Source organism: Syngnathus typhle, linkage group LG17 (genome assembly GCF_033458585.1).
Source record: "Syngnathus typhle isolate RoL2023-S1 ecotype Sweden linkage group LG17, RoL_Styp_1.0, whole genome shotgun sequence".
NCBI lineage: Eukaryota > Metazoa > Chordata > Actinopteri > Syngnathiformes > Syngnathidae > Syngnathus > Syngnathus typhle.
Window position 1 is genome coordinate 6,110,627 of NC_083754.1, and position 16,215 is coordinate 6,126,841.

General features: G+C 45.0%; 3 protein-coding genes across 4 annotated transcripts; all 3 read left to right on the top strand.

Annotated features, from left to right (window-relative positions):
* The first annotated feature begins 1,505 nt into the window (after window positions 1-1,505).
* On the top strand, window positions 1,506-5,125 carry LOC133170029 (dnaJ homolog subfamily B member 1-like). Its single transcript, XM_061302670.1, has 3 exons — window positions 1,506-2,097; window positions 2,625-3,202; window positions 3,309-5,125. The coding sequence occupies exons 1-3, from the start codon at window positions 1,887-1,889 to the stop codon at window positions 3,537-3,539; spliced, it is 1,020 nt and encodes a 339-aa protein (XP_061158654.1). The 5' UTR covers window positions 1,506-1,886; the 3' UTR covers window positions 3,540-5,125.
* A 715-nt stretch (window positions 5,126-5,840) lies between these two features.
* On the top strand, window positions 5,841-8,697 carry LOC133169992 (aurora kinase B-like). Its single transcript, XM_061302603.1, has 7 exons — window positions 5,841-6,949; window positions 7,038-7,132; window positions 7,284-7,331; window positions 7,429-7,653; window positions 7,726-7,903; window positions 7,967-8,140; window positions 8,224-8,697. The coding sequence occupies exons 1-7, from the start codon at window positions 5,989-5,991 to the stop codon at window positions 8,313-8,315; spliced, it is 1,773 nt and encodes a 590-aa protein (XP_061158587.1). The 5' UTR covers window positions 5,841-5,988; the 3' UTR covers window positions 8,316-8,697.
* Window positions 8,698-12,659: 3,962 nt separating this feature from the next.
* Window positions 12,660-16,188, top strand: gipc1 (GIPC PDZ domain containing family, member 1). Of its 2 annotated transcripts, XR_009718488.1 has the most exons (8): window positions 12,660-12,916; window positions 13,200-13,693; window positions 13,762-13,947; window positions 14,026-14,206; window positions 14,281-14,393; window positions 14,483-14,564; window positions 14,685-14,911; window positions 15,258-16,188. XR_009718488.1 is itself a non-coding variant. In XM_061302671.1 (7 exons), exons 2-7 carry the CDS (start codon window positions 13,400-13,402, stop codon window positions 14,834-14,836), a joined length of 1,008 nt encoding a protein of 335 aa, XP_061158655.1. In that variant the 5' UTR covers window positions 12,660-12,916; window positions 13,200-13,399; the 3' UTR covers window positions 14,837-16,188. The 2 variants fall into 2 exon arrangements, 1 of the variants encoding a protein (XP_061158655.1); XM_061302671.1 differs by having other exon boundaries at window positions 14,685-16,188.
* Window positions 16,189-16,215: the final 27 nt, after the last annotated feature.

Consider the following 16,215-nt stretch of genomic DNA (forward strand, 5'->3'; position numbering starts at 1 on the left):
TTTCCGAGATTCCCTCGTTAAGTGCACCTGCGTGAAAAGTTTTAGCTCCTGCGGAACGTGAAAGGAGCTAAAACTTTTCACGCAGGTGTGTTTAACGAGGGTAACCTGGAAAACATATCGGAACGCGGCCCCTCGAGGACCGGAGGTTGACACCCCTGGTTTTAGTGAAAAGTGCCACACCCGCCTACACCCCCACTTTCTGATTGGCTGTTTGATCTGTGACGTCACACGGACACCCCATTAGGTACACCGCCATTTTCAGGTGTACTAATAACAGGCCACTTCATTAGGGAAAAATCATGGCCAAAGCTTAACTTAAAGTGAAAAGTGCCACACCCGCCCTCACCCCCACTTTCTGATTGGCTGTTTGGTCTGTGACGTCATTGGGACACTCCATTAGGTACACCGCCATTTTCATGTGTACCTAATAACAGGCCACTTCATTAGGGAAAAATCATGGCCAAAGCTTAACTGAAAGTGAAAAGTGCCACACCCGCCCTCACCCCCACTTTCTGATTGGCTGTTTGATCTGTGACGTCACACGGACACTCAATTAGGTACACCGCCATTTTCAGGTGGACTAATAACAGGCCACTTCATTAGGGAAAAATCATGGCCAAAACTAAACTGAAAGAGAAAAGTGCCACACCCGCCCTCACCCCCACTTTCTGATTGGCTGTTTGACCTGTGACGTCACACAGACACTCCATTAGGTACACCGCCATTTTCAGGTGTACTAATAACAGGCCACTTCATTAGGGAAAAATCATGGCCAAAACTTAACTGAAAGTGAAAAGTGCCACACCCGCCCTCACCCCCACTTTCTGATTGGCTGTTTGATCTGTGACGTCACACGGCCACTCCATTAGGTACACCGCCATTTTCAGGTGTACCTAATAACAGGCCACTTCATTAGGGAAAAATCATGGCCGTAGCTTAACTGAAAGTGAAAAGTGCCACACCCGCCCTCACCCCCACTTTTTGATTGGCTGTTTGATCTGTGACGTCACACGGACACTCCTTTCGGTATGCCGCCATTTTCAGGTGTACCTAATAACAGGCCACTTCATTAGGGAAAAATCATTGCCAAAGCTGAACTGAAAGTGACAAGTGCCACACCCGCCCTCACCCCCACCTCCTGATTGGCTGGTTGAGCTGTGACATCACACAAACACGCCATTAGGTACACCACCATTTTCAGGTGTACCTAATAACTTTATGCAGTTTTTGTACGTGTCAAGAATGTTTATTTGACTACTTGCTCTTTATTTTGGGGGACACCAACACATATTACACAACGTAAAACATATACATATTGTCAGATCACTTTGGGAGGTGATTCGTTCACTGAGAGGATTCGGTCTTTTGAACGAATCTTTTGAGAGAACTGATTCTAAAGATTCGGTTCACTTAAAAGAACAGTAATGCACATCACTATGCACAATACTATCAGCCATCGCCCCTAGAAGACAACTTTAGACTACTTCCTGGTTTTCGCGCAAAACCGGAAGTAACAAGGAGTGAATCATCTCACTGCGCACACAACCACGCACACACGTCAGGAGCGCCAGCTTCTTCCAGAAGTTTCTTCCTCGCGGATGGCTGGCTGCTTCGGCAGCCCCGGCAGTCGAGACATCGATGACCCGGGACACTCGCGGGTCTGACGTCTCCTCGTTCCATCTGGGTGACACTTGATTCTTCGTCTTTGCAGCGAAGCGCAAATTCGTCTACGTACCGAAGTGAGCCGGGCCAGGCTAACCCTTTACCTGTCGCTAGCTTTCTAGCTAGCGAGAAGTGAGTGGTGGTTAAGGCTCATGCAGGCGGCGGCTCCACCTGGGATATTTTTTTTCCTCGACAACTAGGTGAAGAAGTGACCGCTGGTTGCGATGGGTAAAGACTACTACAAGGTGCTGGGAATAGCCAAGGGTGCGTCAGAAGACGAAATCAAGAAGGCGTACAGAAAGCAGGCCCTCCGCTATCACCCCGACAAGAACAAGTCTGCCGGCGCTGAGGACAAATTTAAAGAGATAGCAGAAGCCTACGACGTCCTCAGCGACGCCAAGAAGAAAGATATCTATGACCGATATGGCGAAGAAGGTAAGTGACTAGTTTCTATATCCCATTCTTCCAATAATTGCTCCTAAAGTGGCCATAAATGTGTCACCGTTGCAGCTTGAGAACTTTCTAGAAAGCGGCAGAACCCCACTGACGTTTGTTGCGAAACTAGATGCAACGGTGCCAAAAAAACCCGAATTTCTTAGTGAATTTTTGCAGAGTTCACTCCCACTTGTCAGTGAGAATTGCTAACGTGACAAATAGTGACGTAATCACTACGTCGCTAATTTGCATGCGCTCTCACCTCAATTTAATGAATGACTAATTGCAAAGTCCGCCATTTTTATTTAAAACCCTCCTATGCATCATTATCTTTGTTGTAATTGAAAATTTGTGCACAAAAGAAAAGCCCCATTCCTTTTTGTTGTATGGTGTGATTGCATTCATGTCAGGAAAAGCCTGCTAGAACATCTGAACTTAATGGGGGGGGGGGGCGCTTTAAATGTTAGCAAATGGATCAGTAAAGGTTGGGAAACACTGATTCAAATGACTCTTCTCTTCTGGTCTAGGGCTGAAGGGCCCAGCCGGAAGTGGCGGCGGAGGCCACAGCGGCTCCACCTACAACTACACCTTCCACGGCGACCCCCATGCCATGTTCGCCGAGTTTTTTGGCGGCCGCAACCCTTTTGACCACTACTTTTCGCATAACGGCTGCGACGACATGGTGGACACCGCCGACCCCTTTGCCGCCTTCGGGATGGGTGGGATGGGTGGCTTCCAGCGGCCCTTCAAGTCCCACTTGGGCGGCCCTCGCGTCGCCCGTGAGAAGCAGAAGGATCCACCGGTGGTGCACGAGCTGAAGGTGAGCCTGGAAGAGGTGTTCGCCGGCTGCACCAAGAAAATGAAGATTTGCCGCAAGAGACTGAACCCTGACGGGCGCACCATACGCAGCGAGGACAAGATTCTGTCGGTGGACATCAAGCGCGGCTGGAAAGAGGGAACCAAGATCACTTTCCCCCGCGAGGGTGACGAGACCCCCACTAACATTCCCGCCGACGTGGTGTTTGTCGTTAAAGACAAGCCTCACCCCGTGTTCAGGAGGGAGGGCTCTGACATTATTTACCCTGCCAAAATATCACTCCGAGATGTAAGTAACTTTGCCACACTTAGGTACACATGCACCGCTTACGTTTTTGTTCCCCCACAATATTGTCAATAATACAACTTGGAGTGTCTGCTTATATTTTTTTCAGGCACTGTGTGGGTGCACGGTCAGCGCGCCGACGCTGGACGGCCGCACCATCACGGTGACATCACGAGACGTGGTGAAGCCGGGCACCAAGAAGCGCATCGTTGGCGAGGGATTGCCGCTGTCCAAGTGGCCCGACAAGCGAGGCGACATGATCCTGGACTTCTGCGTCAAGTTCCCTGACAAGCTGGGGCAAAACACACGCGACACGCTCAGGCAGGTCCTCCCGCCGTGATGGTCGCATGGAAGACCGTTCCCCCTCCAAACTGTTCTTCAGGGTGCTGTTTACTTTTCAAACGTACCTGCTCTGTACATGACTCAGGGCTGCTTTGCGTTGATTTTAGTTTGCTTGGTGAAGACAAACAAAACTTCCAAAATGTCGTAAGACCAGAGAAGTGATTTTAGTATTTATCCTCATTCAAGGACTTTTTTTAAATTATTTTTTTAATTGTGAAAAGGCACTGCCTCAGTTTGGAGCTTTTTCTCTCTTACGTCTTCTACTAGCACAGACGAACACTTAAAAGTTGGCAAAGTGAAAATCAGTAATGAAGGAATGGACGATTCAGGTTGCCCTGACAACAGTAAAACAGGATGAAGTCGGAATATTGCAGGACAAATGGCGTAATTTTGCTAAGCAACACAAAATCTACAAGAAAATGCATTATTAATTTGATGTCAAAATATTACGAGTAAAGTCACAATCTTTTTTTTTTCAAGTCAGCCAGTGTGCATGAGTGTAAAAGCACAACATTACATTTTATGATATTAAGTGAAATTTCATTGTCAATTTATTCACACACCCGAATGACATTAATCCTCGTAATATTATGACATTTTCTCTCCAAAGAACTCACTTTAAATTCTTGATATATTTATGCGGCGTTTTCCTTGTAATTTCTTTTCAGTGCCGCCCTTGTAGACTTCATTTCAGAAAGCACCTTAACTGTATTTTTCAAAAAGCTCCGCCCCCTTCCACCATCTGCATTACATTTACTTCCGCTGCCTGAGGTGCTAGCTCCACGTAAATGAACCGTACCGCTGACGTAGCACTGTGAGCGCCGTTTCATCATGGCTGACCTCATGCAAACTATGTTTACGAAGTCGGTTACCTCAGTCGCGCCATTCCTGGTGCGTTAGTCCTGCAATTAACAATGCCAGTGAAGTAGCGCGCTAGTACACTTTTTGTATGAACTTGGGGAAAACATAATTTTAGTTGATGTGCCAAATGATTGTCATGTAGTTTTGTGTGAACGTTGAAAGCAACTTTAAAATACTTCTCTAGTTTTGAGTTTTTGCACGTCGCTTTTAAAGAAAAAGGCGGCAGGTTTTCCCTCAGTCACACAAATATTACGCGCGTCGAGATGCGTAATATCTGTTTAGCTTGAATCCTTTTAATGGCATCATTGCCTTTATTTTGTTTACATCATATGAAGTGGATATAGTTTACACACCTTTGTTTAAATTAGGGCCCTGTAACAAAAAAAATACAAGCAGAACATTTCTGTTTTATAATACTTTGTCCTTTCTAACTTCATGTATTTACAAAAAGGCTTCTATAGGTTAAACAAGCAGATTTTCTTATGGAATTCAAGTGGTTTGATTTAATCTTAACGACTGTGTGGATTTGCATTGTTGCCATCGACATGACCATGCAACAACTGGTTAAATTGTGATGCATTTTTTAATTTTGCACTATAAACTTAAGAAGTTTTTCATGGATTTTATTGTATTCACACTGACTATATGCCTCTGCGATATGTGAATTGATACTTCATTGACCAGATGACTGCAAAAATGCAAATAAAACATGTTATGATGTAAGGTCGGTGGCCTTTGTGCCGGGGTTTCGGTGTCTCTGGCGCCATCTAGTGTACAAGTGGAAACATGCAGGATACTTAAATCACATGTTGGTAAGTCTCACAATTTGCGGGGTAAGCGTTCCCTAAAAATTGTAAATTGATATAAAACAACTCGAGTGAGGCCTTACAGGTAGTGTGACAGTCATATTAATATCTTTTGGTGGTTTTGACAATAAAGCTGACTTTGACTTTTAAACGCGGCCATAAGCGCGTGAGCTCCTTGCTGACGTCACCTCCACCGAGAGCAGTTCGCTTTGACGTGTCGGTGACTAAAAGGAACGTAACCTTGAGATTTATGACCACATTACTGACGTAAATCATGTTCTCATTTAATTGTAATCTTATGTTTGTGATTAAATGCAAGTTGAAAAAATATATATTTTATTTTTTTCATCCACTGGCAGTGCGAAGCTTTTAGAAACAAGATGGATGTCGACCTCCAGCCTGGTGGGTGTAATATAAGTGTATACATTTGTGGAATTAACCAAGTTAAAATAAATAGCAATTTATTGTAATTGATTTGATATTCAGTCATTTTTTCCAAATAACTATCATGCACTTGAGACAAATGACTCATTTTTCCCCATAAGAAAAAAGTTCACAACCTTCATGATGTATCTCAAGTTTTAAAATGTTTTATGTGCAGTATTATAAATGTATGTGATAGACATGAAGATTTTAAAGACGATTGGCAATATTGTAGACAACAAATCCTCCTTTTTAAAATTTAATTTAAATTGACCAAAACTGCACAAGCAAGTTGATGTTGAGTTTCTTCTACCAGTTGCAGGCACCAGAGAATGTTGCTCATGTTTGGAAGATTATATGGTGGTGAGAGACTCTGAAGGTATGGTCTTTGGGAACAGAGGACTACCTACAAAGAGACATTATGACCACCTCCCAGATGCTGGAAGCTTCAGAGAGGTAGCATCTGATGAAAGTGTGCCAGCCAAAAGGACCAAGCATATGAGAATAATAACTGGTGTCAAAGCCACCAAGGTATCTGTCAAGGCTTCACTGGCTAAGAGGACCAAATCCAAACCCAAGACCGGCACCAAACTGCAGACACTCAAAGAGTGTCAGAGGGTCAAAGTTACAAAAGTTCCTGTCAGGGCTAAAGTGGCCAAAAAGACTACACCCAAACCAGAAGGCCTTCTAAGGAATCGAAGGATCACGACCGCCAGGGTTTCGATGAAGGTCAGACCCACTAAGGGGACCAAGTGGAAAGCTGGTGTAAAATCTGAGACCCTTGTGAAGAAGCAGAGGTTTGAAACCACCAAGGTGTCTGTAAAGATTGTACCAGCAAACGGGTCTAAACCTAAGGCTGGACCCAGACCACAGACTCATATGAGGAAGCACCGAGGTAAATCCAAACCACAGACCCTCACGAAGAAGCACAGATGTAAAACCAAACCAGACATCCTGATAAGGAAAATAAAAAGTAACACTAAAATAAAGACTAGGAATGCAGAAGATAAGACCCGACTGGAAACACGAATGTGTAATGGAGGTAGTAAAGCCAACCCAGATATCCTTAGATGGAGACAAGCCGGTATAACGGAGACCGTGACTACTGTCACCGCAACCAAACGGAAGCCCGACACAAAACTGAGAACCCTTCAAAATAAGCAGCAGATCACAGTTACCGATATCCTAAAGTCTCAAAGACCCAAACAAAAAGCCAGTACAAAACCAGAGACCCTAACAAGGAGTCAGTGGCTCAAAGCTACCCAGATGTCCATGGTGCAACATGCCGAGAAAAGACTTTTGCCCACCACTTGTCAAGGTAAACCCCAACAGACTGTTAGTCTGCAAGTTACATGGGAGGCCTTGACCAGCTTCTGCTTGATCATGATTTTTGTTTCTCTGCGCAGCCTCGTTAGCTCACAAGTATCAGCAACTCGATAAGATTGGCGAAGGAGGCTTCGGATCTGTCTACGCTGGTTACCGGAAAACTGATTTGTTTCCTGTAAGTAGTCTGTATCGACACTTTACTACATTTTCATAAAATAATGCTGCTGTTAGCTAGTTTAACCAAATGCTAATGTCATAACTAAGCTAACATAGCTAGCTATATACTCCTTTTTTTTTCCGTAAGCACTAAAGACTGTGTCCTCTAGGTGGCCATCAAACACATCCCCAAACATGAAGTCAAGATCCTCCCCCTGGTGAGAAGAACCTCAATCGAGGCCTTTTTATTTTTTGTGGATATTTCCGAGCTAGCTTTCGACTTTGCTTCTTCTACTATTGTCTTCTCTCCGACAGAACATAAAAGGGAGGAAACACGACATCCCCCTGGAGGCGCTACTCATGCTGCAGGCGTCGTGCATCAAAAACGGCGACGGGCAATCGGCCGTCGTGTCTCTGCTGGACAAGTTCGACTTCGACGAAGAGCTGGTGCTAGTCATGGAGAAGCCGGCGCGATCCGTTGACCTCTTCACGTACATCACCAGGTGTCGGCTAGGACACCTCAAGGAAAATGAAGCCAAGGTTTGGATAGGATCCTCCATCATCTTTAGATCTGTGTGAGTAATTTGCACCAATCACAAATGACTTTGTCAGAACATCATGAGGCAGCTGGTGGACGCCGCCATCAAAATGCACGCCGTCAACGTCTTCCATCGGGATCTCAAACCGGGAAACATCCTCCTGGAGGCCACCTACGGCGTCCCCCGAGTGAGGATCATCGACTTTGGCTGCAGCTGCTTCGTAACCGAGGAGCCTTATCACGACTACACCGGTGAGTCAACTCACTCATCAATTTATAGCAACCAGTGGTGCAATTTGTGCTGTTTTATTTTAGGGACGCTCTCCTATGCTCCTCCGGAATTTGTCCTGAGGGGGTCCTACAGGGCGGGCCCAACCACAGTGTGGCACCTTGGGGCCATGCTCTTTGAGTTATTAGCTGGAAGCAAACAGTTTGACACACTCCTCTTCATCTCCCAGATGCTCCAACTCAATCGAGTTCTTTCTCAAGGTATTACATGAAAGAAAAAAAAAGGCAGATACAAAACGTGACCTGAAACTCACAAGTATTTGCCATTTTTCTCTCCAATCCAGATTGCAGAGATTTTTTGCAAATGTGCTTGCAGTGTGATCCGGAGCAGCGCGCCACCCTGGTGCAGGTCCACCAACATCCATGGCTCATTTGATGCTTCCCATCAACTCATTGTAAACTGTTGAGTGTGTCAATCATATATTTTGATGTGTAGTCAAACACTCTGCATTCCAAACAAATCCTTTTAATGATCATTGGAGCAGTTTTCTTTCTGTATTTTTACTGCACGTGACAGAGATCATTGGGTTTTTTCTCAAAAGAAAATATGTTGACATGGAAAAGAGATACTTTCTCCATGGCCACTTCGAGTTAAAGCCCAGACCCCCCTATGAGGAAACAAAATTTCCCGGCTGTATTTGCGATCTTCACAGCGTATGAAGACGAATGGTCCAAAAATGTATCTTGATTGTTGTGCACATCTGCTTATTGCTGCCAAAAAAAGATAAATTACGTGTTAAATGCAAGCACTTCTTCCATGCCCACCAAATGTTTATTTTCAATAAAATGTTGAAATCATAATTTCACGTGTGGTAATTATTTAGGGACTCTGCACATCCTTGTGATTTAAATGGTAGGTACATTTAATGACTTTTATTTTATTTTTTAGAAATTTGAGAAATTCCAAAGCGTCATATGTCATACATTTGACATAATTTGGATGGATAAATGATTTACAAAATTAGCTGGAAAATAAATCCAGTCTAAATAATACATCACTTTTATATTTTAAAAATGTTACAATTATTTTCCATTTCGCGGACCACCTGCAATACCAGCACGGACCACTAGAGGAACGGGGATCACTGGTTGACAACCCGTGCACTAAATCATGACGCTCAAACTGCTTAATTCTTACCATTCTATTTTATTTGTCACGTTTGTATGAAGTACAAAATATAGTGCGCTACTTTCACTGAAAAAAAAAATTAGGGGTGTGGCTGCAACGGATTATATATGCATTTGTAACAAAAATTAAATGCTTGGACACGATTTGTTTTGCTACCAACGCTTTTTTGCTTCAACTGTAAACTAAATTGTCCACTGTCCAGCGTAGTCCGGCACAGCCCAATCGTGCCTCGTAATGACTTTTTGTAATAACAGCACAGTTGCCTCTAATAAAGCAAACCTCGCATACTTGAGCACTTTGATTGGAACGTCAATAACAGCTTTCGCAAAGCTCACAAGCGCATCACGATGAGAAAAGGTGACGGCGCTTCAAGTCTGTCCAAAGTGGATTGATTTCTGAAGGTCGTGCTCGGCGCCGGTTTAAGTCGCCAGCTTGTGTCACGCCCGTCGGGCCCTTGTTCGAGTCCCGCCGGTGAGTCCGCGCCTTTGACGTGTTTGTGATCACAGCCCCTTTATGACTCAGCTGCGGCACGCGCAAGCCTCTAAAACACAGTCTCTGCATTATGTGCAAAGGGATCCATATTTACACTCAAGAAATAAACATTACGACGGGCCCGTTCTGCAGCCAACAGCAGCAACATGAACGTCGACAAGTTTCACCCGTTTCCATTTCTGCCCACTAACATCCACCCTGGTGAGTTACAAGCAACGGAAGTGCTAATCTTTAAACTTGCTTTGGAGAAATAGGTTTCATAATATGTTTAGCAGCGCATAGTGAACAAGGCTGGTAAGATTATTGGTGCTTCACTCCCCTACTTGAAAGACATTTAAAGTCAAAGTCAGCTTTATTGTCAATCCCTTCATATGTCAAGACACACAAAGAAACCGAAATTCCGTTTCCTCCATCCCACCAGAGTCGTGTCGTCATCATGGTGGAACATAAAATAATTTTGTAATATAATATTCCCAAATAGTAGCGGGTGGCTTATAGGCATGCAAATGATCACGGTGCAAAACGTGTTAAACATTTAGATTTTAAAATAAAAATATGAAAGTATTTTGTCCTTACTTACAATTTGATATCTCTTAGTTACAGAGGCCCGAGACTTCACCCCCTTTATGGAAGGCTGCGTGCTGTTGAAACCTGACACTAAGGCCATCAGAAACGGAGCGATGCCCATGAGGAGATTCTGTGGCACCATTCCAATCGTTGGCGAAACCAAGCAGCCGGGACAGGAGCTGGCGCAAACTATACCGGAGACCATAGATCAGACTTCCCAGAAGGTGGTGCCGGTCAAGAGGACCAAGTGGCAGACAACCCCAAAACAAGACATCCAACCCAAGGAACAGAGACCGGAAGTCGCTGAGGTTCCGGGGAATGTTCTTCAGGTCAAAAGGACTAGTAAACGTAAAGCAGTATTAAAACCTGAGTCACTCACCAAGGAGCAAGAACTGGACGTCATCGGGGTCACAGCCAAAGGGTTGCCCGCTAAAAGGCCGAAACGCAAGTCCAACGCCAAAGCGGATGTCCTCGCCAAGGAACCCACCACCGAGTTGTCCGTCAAGGCCCTGCTGGCTAAAGTCCTAAACAGCAAATACAGCGCAAAACCCGAAGTGGCCGTCGTTGCCAAAAAGCCTCAGGTAGAAGTCGCCGACGTGTCCGTCAAAGCTCTGCTGGCCAAGTTGACCACCAAGAGGAAGTCCAGCGTGAAAGCCGAAGTCCAAAAACAAACCAGGCAACCCGTGAAGAATGTCGCCCAGAAGTCCGCCACCCTCCCGGCTTGTCCTTGCTGCCCGCCCGCCTTGCAACCGGCCGACACCACTCAAAGTAAGTTCAGAACTTTGCAAAGTCACAATCCAGTACTGCATTCCTCCCCCCCAAAAAAATCAATTTTTCTGCTCTGAGGTAAGCAAAGTAAACCTGATCTTTGTCTTTGCAGCATTGTTTGTGCAGAAGTATCAGCAGCTAGAAAAGCTCGGGGAAGGAGGCTTCGGATCGGTATACGCTGGATTCAGGAAAAGCGACTGTTTCCCAGTAAGTGCGCTTTTATGAAAAGCATCGTTCCCCGTAATAACGATTTGACTCTATCACGTAGGTGGCCATCAAATACATCCCCATCGAAAAAGTGGAGAGCGTCTTTTTGGTGAGTGTGCCAGCCTTGCCCAACACGCTTAAAAATTCAAACAGAAGCAAACCTACGTAAAAAAAATATATAAAATCCTGACAGTCAATATTTCTTCATTTGTAGTACATCAACGGAAAAGTCCAGAAGGTGCCCTTAGAAGCATGGCTGATGCTGCAAGCATCCTCGTTAAAAAACGCAGACGGCTCCTCCGCAGTCGTCCTGCTGTTGGACACGTATGACCTAGAAAAAGAGCTGGTTCTGGTCATGGAGAGGCCGGTACCTTCCGTGGACCTCTTCACGTTCAGGACCAAATACAAACTTGGGCCGTTGGAGGAGTATGAAGCAAAGGTAAAGAGATTCTTATGACAATTTTTTTTCAAGTGGCAAATAAAACTCTTTTACGTTTGTCAGAACATCATGAAGCAGCTTGTGGACGCCGCAATCAAAATGCACGCCGTCAACGTTTTCCATCGAGATCTGAAGCAGAGGAACATCTTGCTGGAGGCCACTTTCAGTCTCCCTCGAGTACGCCTCATTGACTTCGGCTGCAGCTGCTTCGTGAACGAAGAACCTTATCGAGAATATGCCGGTAAAGCGGGAGAAACCGAATGGGAAAAAAAAAATCATCACCAAGGATTATCTTAAGAAACATCACCCGAAATATTCTTTGTGTTTACTTACAGGAACCTTACGGTACGCCCCTCCAGAATACGTTTTTAAGCGGCCGTACAAGGCCGGCCCGGCCACCGTTTGGCAGCTAGGCGCGCTGCTCTTCGAATTACTGGACGGAACCGAACGTTTTGATACACTCATGTTCCTCTTTAAGGGCCTCACGTTGAACCGAGTACTATCTCAAGGTAAAGGTTATCCCTGAAGCACTAAGTAGACCTTTAAATGTTGAATTGGAAACTGGGGACAGATCAGTAATTTTAATTTACACTTCAGGGGTGGTCTGATTGTTTCCAAACGTTGTGAAAAGCTCTATAAAGTTTTTTTTTTTTCTTTTTCTTTTCTCCATCACTGCAACTAACAACCTTTTTTGTTCCCCGCAGATTGCAAAGACTTCTTATGGATTTGCTTAACATCAGACATGGAGCAGCGAGCCACATTGGAGCAGATGCAGTGGCATCCGTGGCTACTCTGATTCCACACCAAAATGAAATATAAAGACTTTAGCCTGTGTTGCAAGACTTGTGCAGGCAACTATGAACAAAGTGTGGACTTTTCAAAAGAAAATATTTTTTACATAAAAACAAGATGTCTCCGGAAGCCAAGAAAGAGGACAAACTTGGTGCATTCAAGTATTTATGCTGGCATAACTACACGTATCATTAAACGTTTGAACCGTCGTGATCCATGTAAAAATATTTGGAATAACAGTCCGGAATGTAGGTGTTCATGTTTCCGAGTGGACTTGAAAGCGTCATGGCTCTACCCTTAATGCGTTTCATTTTTCCAAGTGAACGTGGATGCATCATTGCTCCACCCCTAACCGGGCTGGAAAGCTAAAGCTAACCATCCGCAGCTGCATACCAGCACGCAAGCTGTACACACCCGGCGCCTTTTCATTGCTTTTAAACCCCATCCAGGACAACCGCAACTGTCAGCTGGGTGGTCGAACTCTTACGATTTCATTTGTGGATCTTATTTTGTTGACAACTTCACCTCAGGACTTGCTGTTAGTGGACTAGCTAACGACGCTTGGCTAAAAACTCCTGCTGGGGTGAGACTTGACTGGCCCGTCCTGTTTTAACCACACTCTGTTCACAAGTCACTATTAAATTGAGAATGTTAACGAGGGCGTCAGTTGTAATTCATGTTTGTGTTTAAATGGGCGTGTTGGGCTTTCCGATTTCCGTTAGCGCGCTAGCTGTGACATGACAGGTGAGAAAAAGCATTTTATGGAAATACATGGATTTGAAAGCATCTACAGATGTGCATTGTTTGGGTTCGCTTATGTAACAAAAGAACACTCATCGACTCTTACATTCTTTTTTGTTGTTTAGCAGCGGACGACCCCCCGCGGAACCCCTCCTGGTCTTGTATTCCACTTCTCTGATGTGTGGATTTGTATGTCCACACCCTGGCGCTTTAAGACAGCTCTCGAGCTCGTCTGAAGCACCACAGTCTCACTGTCATCTACAAATCCAACCCACCTGCTCATAGGACCACCACTGTCTCAACAACCCCCCCTCCCAGAAAGACTATGCCTCTGGGTCTGGGAAGAAGAAAGAAGGCGTCCCCCCTGGTGGAAAATGAGGAAGCGGAGCCCATCCGCGCTGGTCTCAACTTGGACGGTTTGAACGGAAGCGGAGTGGTGGGCTTGGGAGAAGGCGCTGCCTCGGAGGGTTTGCCCCCGCCGCCAAGCAGCATGCGGCCGCGCCTCATCTTCCACACGCAGCTGGCCCACGGCAGCCCCACCGGACGCATCGAGGGCTTCAGCAACGTGCGGGAGCTCTACGCCAAGATCGGCGAAGCCTTCGGGATACCTCCGGCGGAGGTGAGTCGCCACGTGGACCTTTCATATCAGGACCTGAACAACATAAGCATTTCCCTTTTCCTCTGCAGGTGATGTTTTGCACATTGAACACTCACAAGGTGGATATGGACAAATTGTTGGGAGGCCAGATTGGGTTAGAGGACTTTATCTTTGCCCACATTAAAGGCCAAAAGAAAGAAATTGAAGTGTACAAAGGGGAGGATGCACTTGGCTTGACCATCACTGATAATGGAGCGGGTTATGCTTTCATCAAGGTGAGGCCCTTTTCTTGAAAAGTTCTCTCCAGAACAATTTTTTTTTTATATCCGCGCCCCTCGCCCCATCTCCTGCAGAGAATCCGCGAAGGTAGCATCATCCATCAGATCCAGGTGATCAACGTGGGCGACATGATCGAGTCCATCAACGGCCATCGCCTGATTGGCTGTCGGCATTACGAGGTTGCCAAGATGCTCAAGGAGCTGCCCAAGGGGAAGGACTTCACCATCAAGCTGGTGGAGCCGCTCAAAGCCTTCGGTAGAGCTGACGTGGATTTTATCTTCCCGTCTGTGCACTGTGTGTGTGTGTGACTGAGTGTTTGCTATGTGCAGATATGATCAGCCAGCGATCTGGAGGCTCCAGGTCATCATCCGGGGTCCAGCTAGGCACCGGCAGGGGAACCTTACGGTTGCGTTCTAAGGGTCCCGCTACTGTAGAGGAAGTGGTGAGCTTGCAGTGAACTCTGACGAGTTGACATTTTCTCAATTGTGTATTTTGAGTGTGTAATGTTTTGGTTTGTCACGCCTTCTTCAGCCCTCGGCATTTGAGGAAAAAGCCATTGAGAAGGTAGACGACCTCCTGGAGAGCTACATGGGCATCAGAGATAGCGAATTGGGTACGTCCACTGTAGGCTATAGTCAAGTCTTGCTAACATTTAAGAGACATTTTTGTAAGCTAATTTTCCTGTTAATTTATATAGAATTTTGGAAGCCTAATTTGAAACATTTCCCTCCAGCGGCCACCATGGTGGAGCTGGGAAAGGACAAAAAGAACCCAGACGAGTTTGCCGAGGCTCTCGATGAGACGTTGGGAGACTTCGCCTTCCCGGATGAGTTTGTCTTCGACGTGTGGGGCGCTATCGGCGACGCTAAAGTCGGACGGGTGTGAACGTCACATGACTTGCCGACGGAGCCTGACGAACTTGTGTGTGTGTGGTCACTACTTGGGAACTCAACACAAATGGTTTGTTTTTATTCACTTATACTGTTTAACTCCTGCTGTTTGTCTTTGGTAGAGACTTTTGTGACAAAGAGGCAGAAATCAAGTGCATTTATTTTTATTTTAGCTCGTCTTCCTGTGGTTCCCATCTGTAAAGGGGTGTCAGGGCCACCCTGGAAAGTTCAAATGTATTTTCTCTGATACATCTCAAATCATCCTTCCCCATTGAAATGAATGGAAATGCCACTAATCCGTTCCGGCGTCGCAAAAATCACAGTAATTTAAAGATTCGTCTGGTTTGTTGCATGCAACTTATGTGTGTATGATTTTCACATAAATCTGGTAGTGCAATTATGTTTTTTTTTTTTAGTGTGGCCCTAGCATTCCTCGGCAGGTGTGAAGGAATATGCGTGTGTAAGCATGAAGACGAACCTCGCGAACGTGCATGCCGCACACTGACTACTGCAGGGTTGAGAAATCTTTTCCCTATCAAGCTGCCATTTCAGTCCCTCAAGGGCCACGCATGTCTTAAATGTTCACTTTGTTTTGGTAATGTTTCTTGTTTAGTTTGTATGTGTGTCAACTTGCATGGTGGGCCATATATTGGTTGCCCCTCCCCTTCCACACACACACAAATCGATATTATATGGGGTTCGGTGGCCCGAGACAACAGAGGCTCTGTTGTATTGGCAGTGTTGTGTTTGTTCCGAGCCTCTCTACTTGCTTTTTTTTTTTTTGACAAGCATGTTTTAATTTTTATTCATCAACTTTGCTGTATTTGACTTCCAAAGGAGAAGTGGGCTGTCTAAAAGGTCATAATGTTAAGTGTAGCTTGCCAGGCAGTAGTGTTTGAGTCGCACCTTCTATTGTGGTAACTGCGGTATTACTTTTGATGACACTTATATTGTAAAAAAAAAAAAAAAAAGAAAAAAAAAGCAGCGTTAGGTTACTTGTTTAAGTTCAGAGATGCAGTTTAGTTGCTTTTTTTTTTTTTTTTATGGCTAGTGTTTTTATATAAAGTGATAAACATGGCAGCGCTGTGGAAGTAAAGGAATTTAAGTTATAAAAACACTTTTTTCTTTTCAATATGAGTTCATATAGGAGGAAGGTCTACTAGGAACGACTTCCTGTTATGCGTCTTCTTGCTTGTTTGGGGAAAAACATGCTCTTGTGTGTGGGCAGAATTCTGAAGCCATTTTGTTATTCACACTTTGGAGATGATGTTACTAAACACTGACTGCAGCAAACGTGAATTTGTATGGCACTCTTAATGGCTAATTATAATGCAGTTCTAATCAAGATCACATGGTTGGTGTTTTTGCTTCAGT

Excerpts from the sequence above, each read along its gene's own strand:
- LOC133170029 (XM_061302670.1), top strand. The coding sequence starts at position 1,887 with ATGGGTAAAGACTACTACAAGGTGCTGGGAATAGCCAAGGGTGCGTCA. Across the intron at positions 2,098-2,624 it reads TGACCGATATGGCGAAGAAG|GGCTGAAGGGCCCAGCCGGA; the intron begins GTAAGTGACTAG and ends CTTCTGGTCTAG. Across the intron at positions 3,203-3,308 it reads CCAAAATATCACTCCGAGAT|GCACTGTGTGGGTGCACGGT; the intron begins GTAAGTAACTTT and ends TATTTTTTTCAG.
- LOC133169992 (XM_061302603.1), top strand. The coding sequence starts at position 5,989 with ATGGTGGTGAGAGACTCTGAAGGTATGGTCTTTGGGAACAGAGGACTA. Across the intron at positions 6,950-7,037 it reads TTTGCCCACCACTTGTCAAG|CCTCGTTAGCTCACAAGTAT; the intron begins GTAAACCCCAAC and ends TTCTCTGCGCAG. Across the intron at positions 7,133-7,283 it reads GGAAAACTGATTTGTTTCCT|GTGGCCATCAAACACATCCC; the intron begins GTAAGTAGTCTG and ends TGTGTCCTCTAG.
- gipc1 (XM_061302671.1), top strand. The coding sequence starts at position 13,400 with ATGCCTCTGGGTCTGGGAAGAAGAAAGAAGGCGTCCCCCCTGGTGGAA. Across the intron at positions 13,694-13,761 it reads TCGGGATACCTCCGGCGGAG|GTGATGTTTTGCACATTGAA; the intron begins GTGAGTCGCCAC and ends TTTCCTCTGCAG. Across the intron at positions 14,207-14,280 it reads GGAGCCGCTCAAAGCCTTCG|ATATGATCAGCCAGCGATCT; the intron begins GTAGAGCTGACG and ends TGCTATGTGCAG.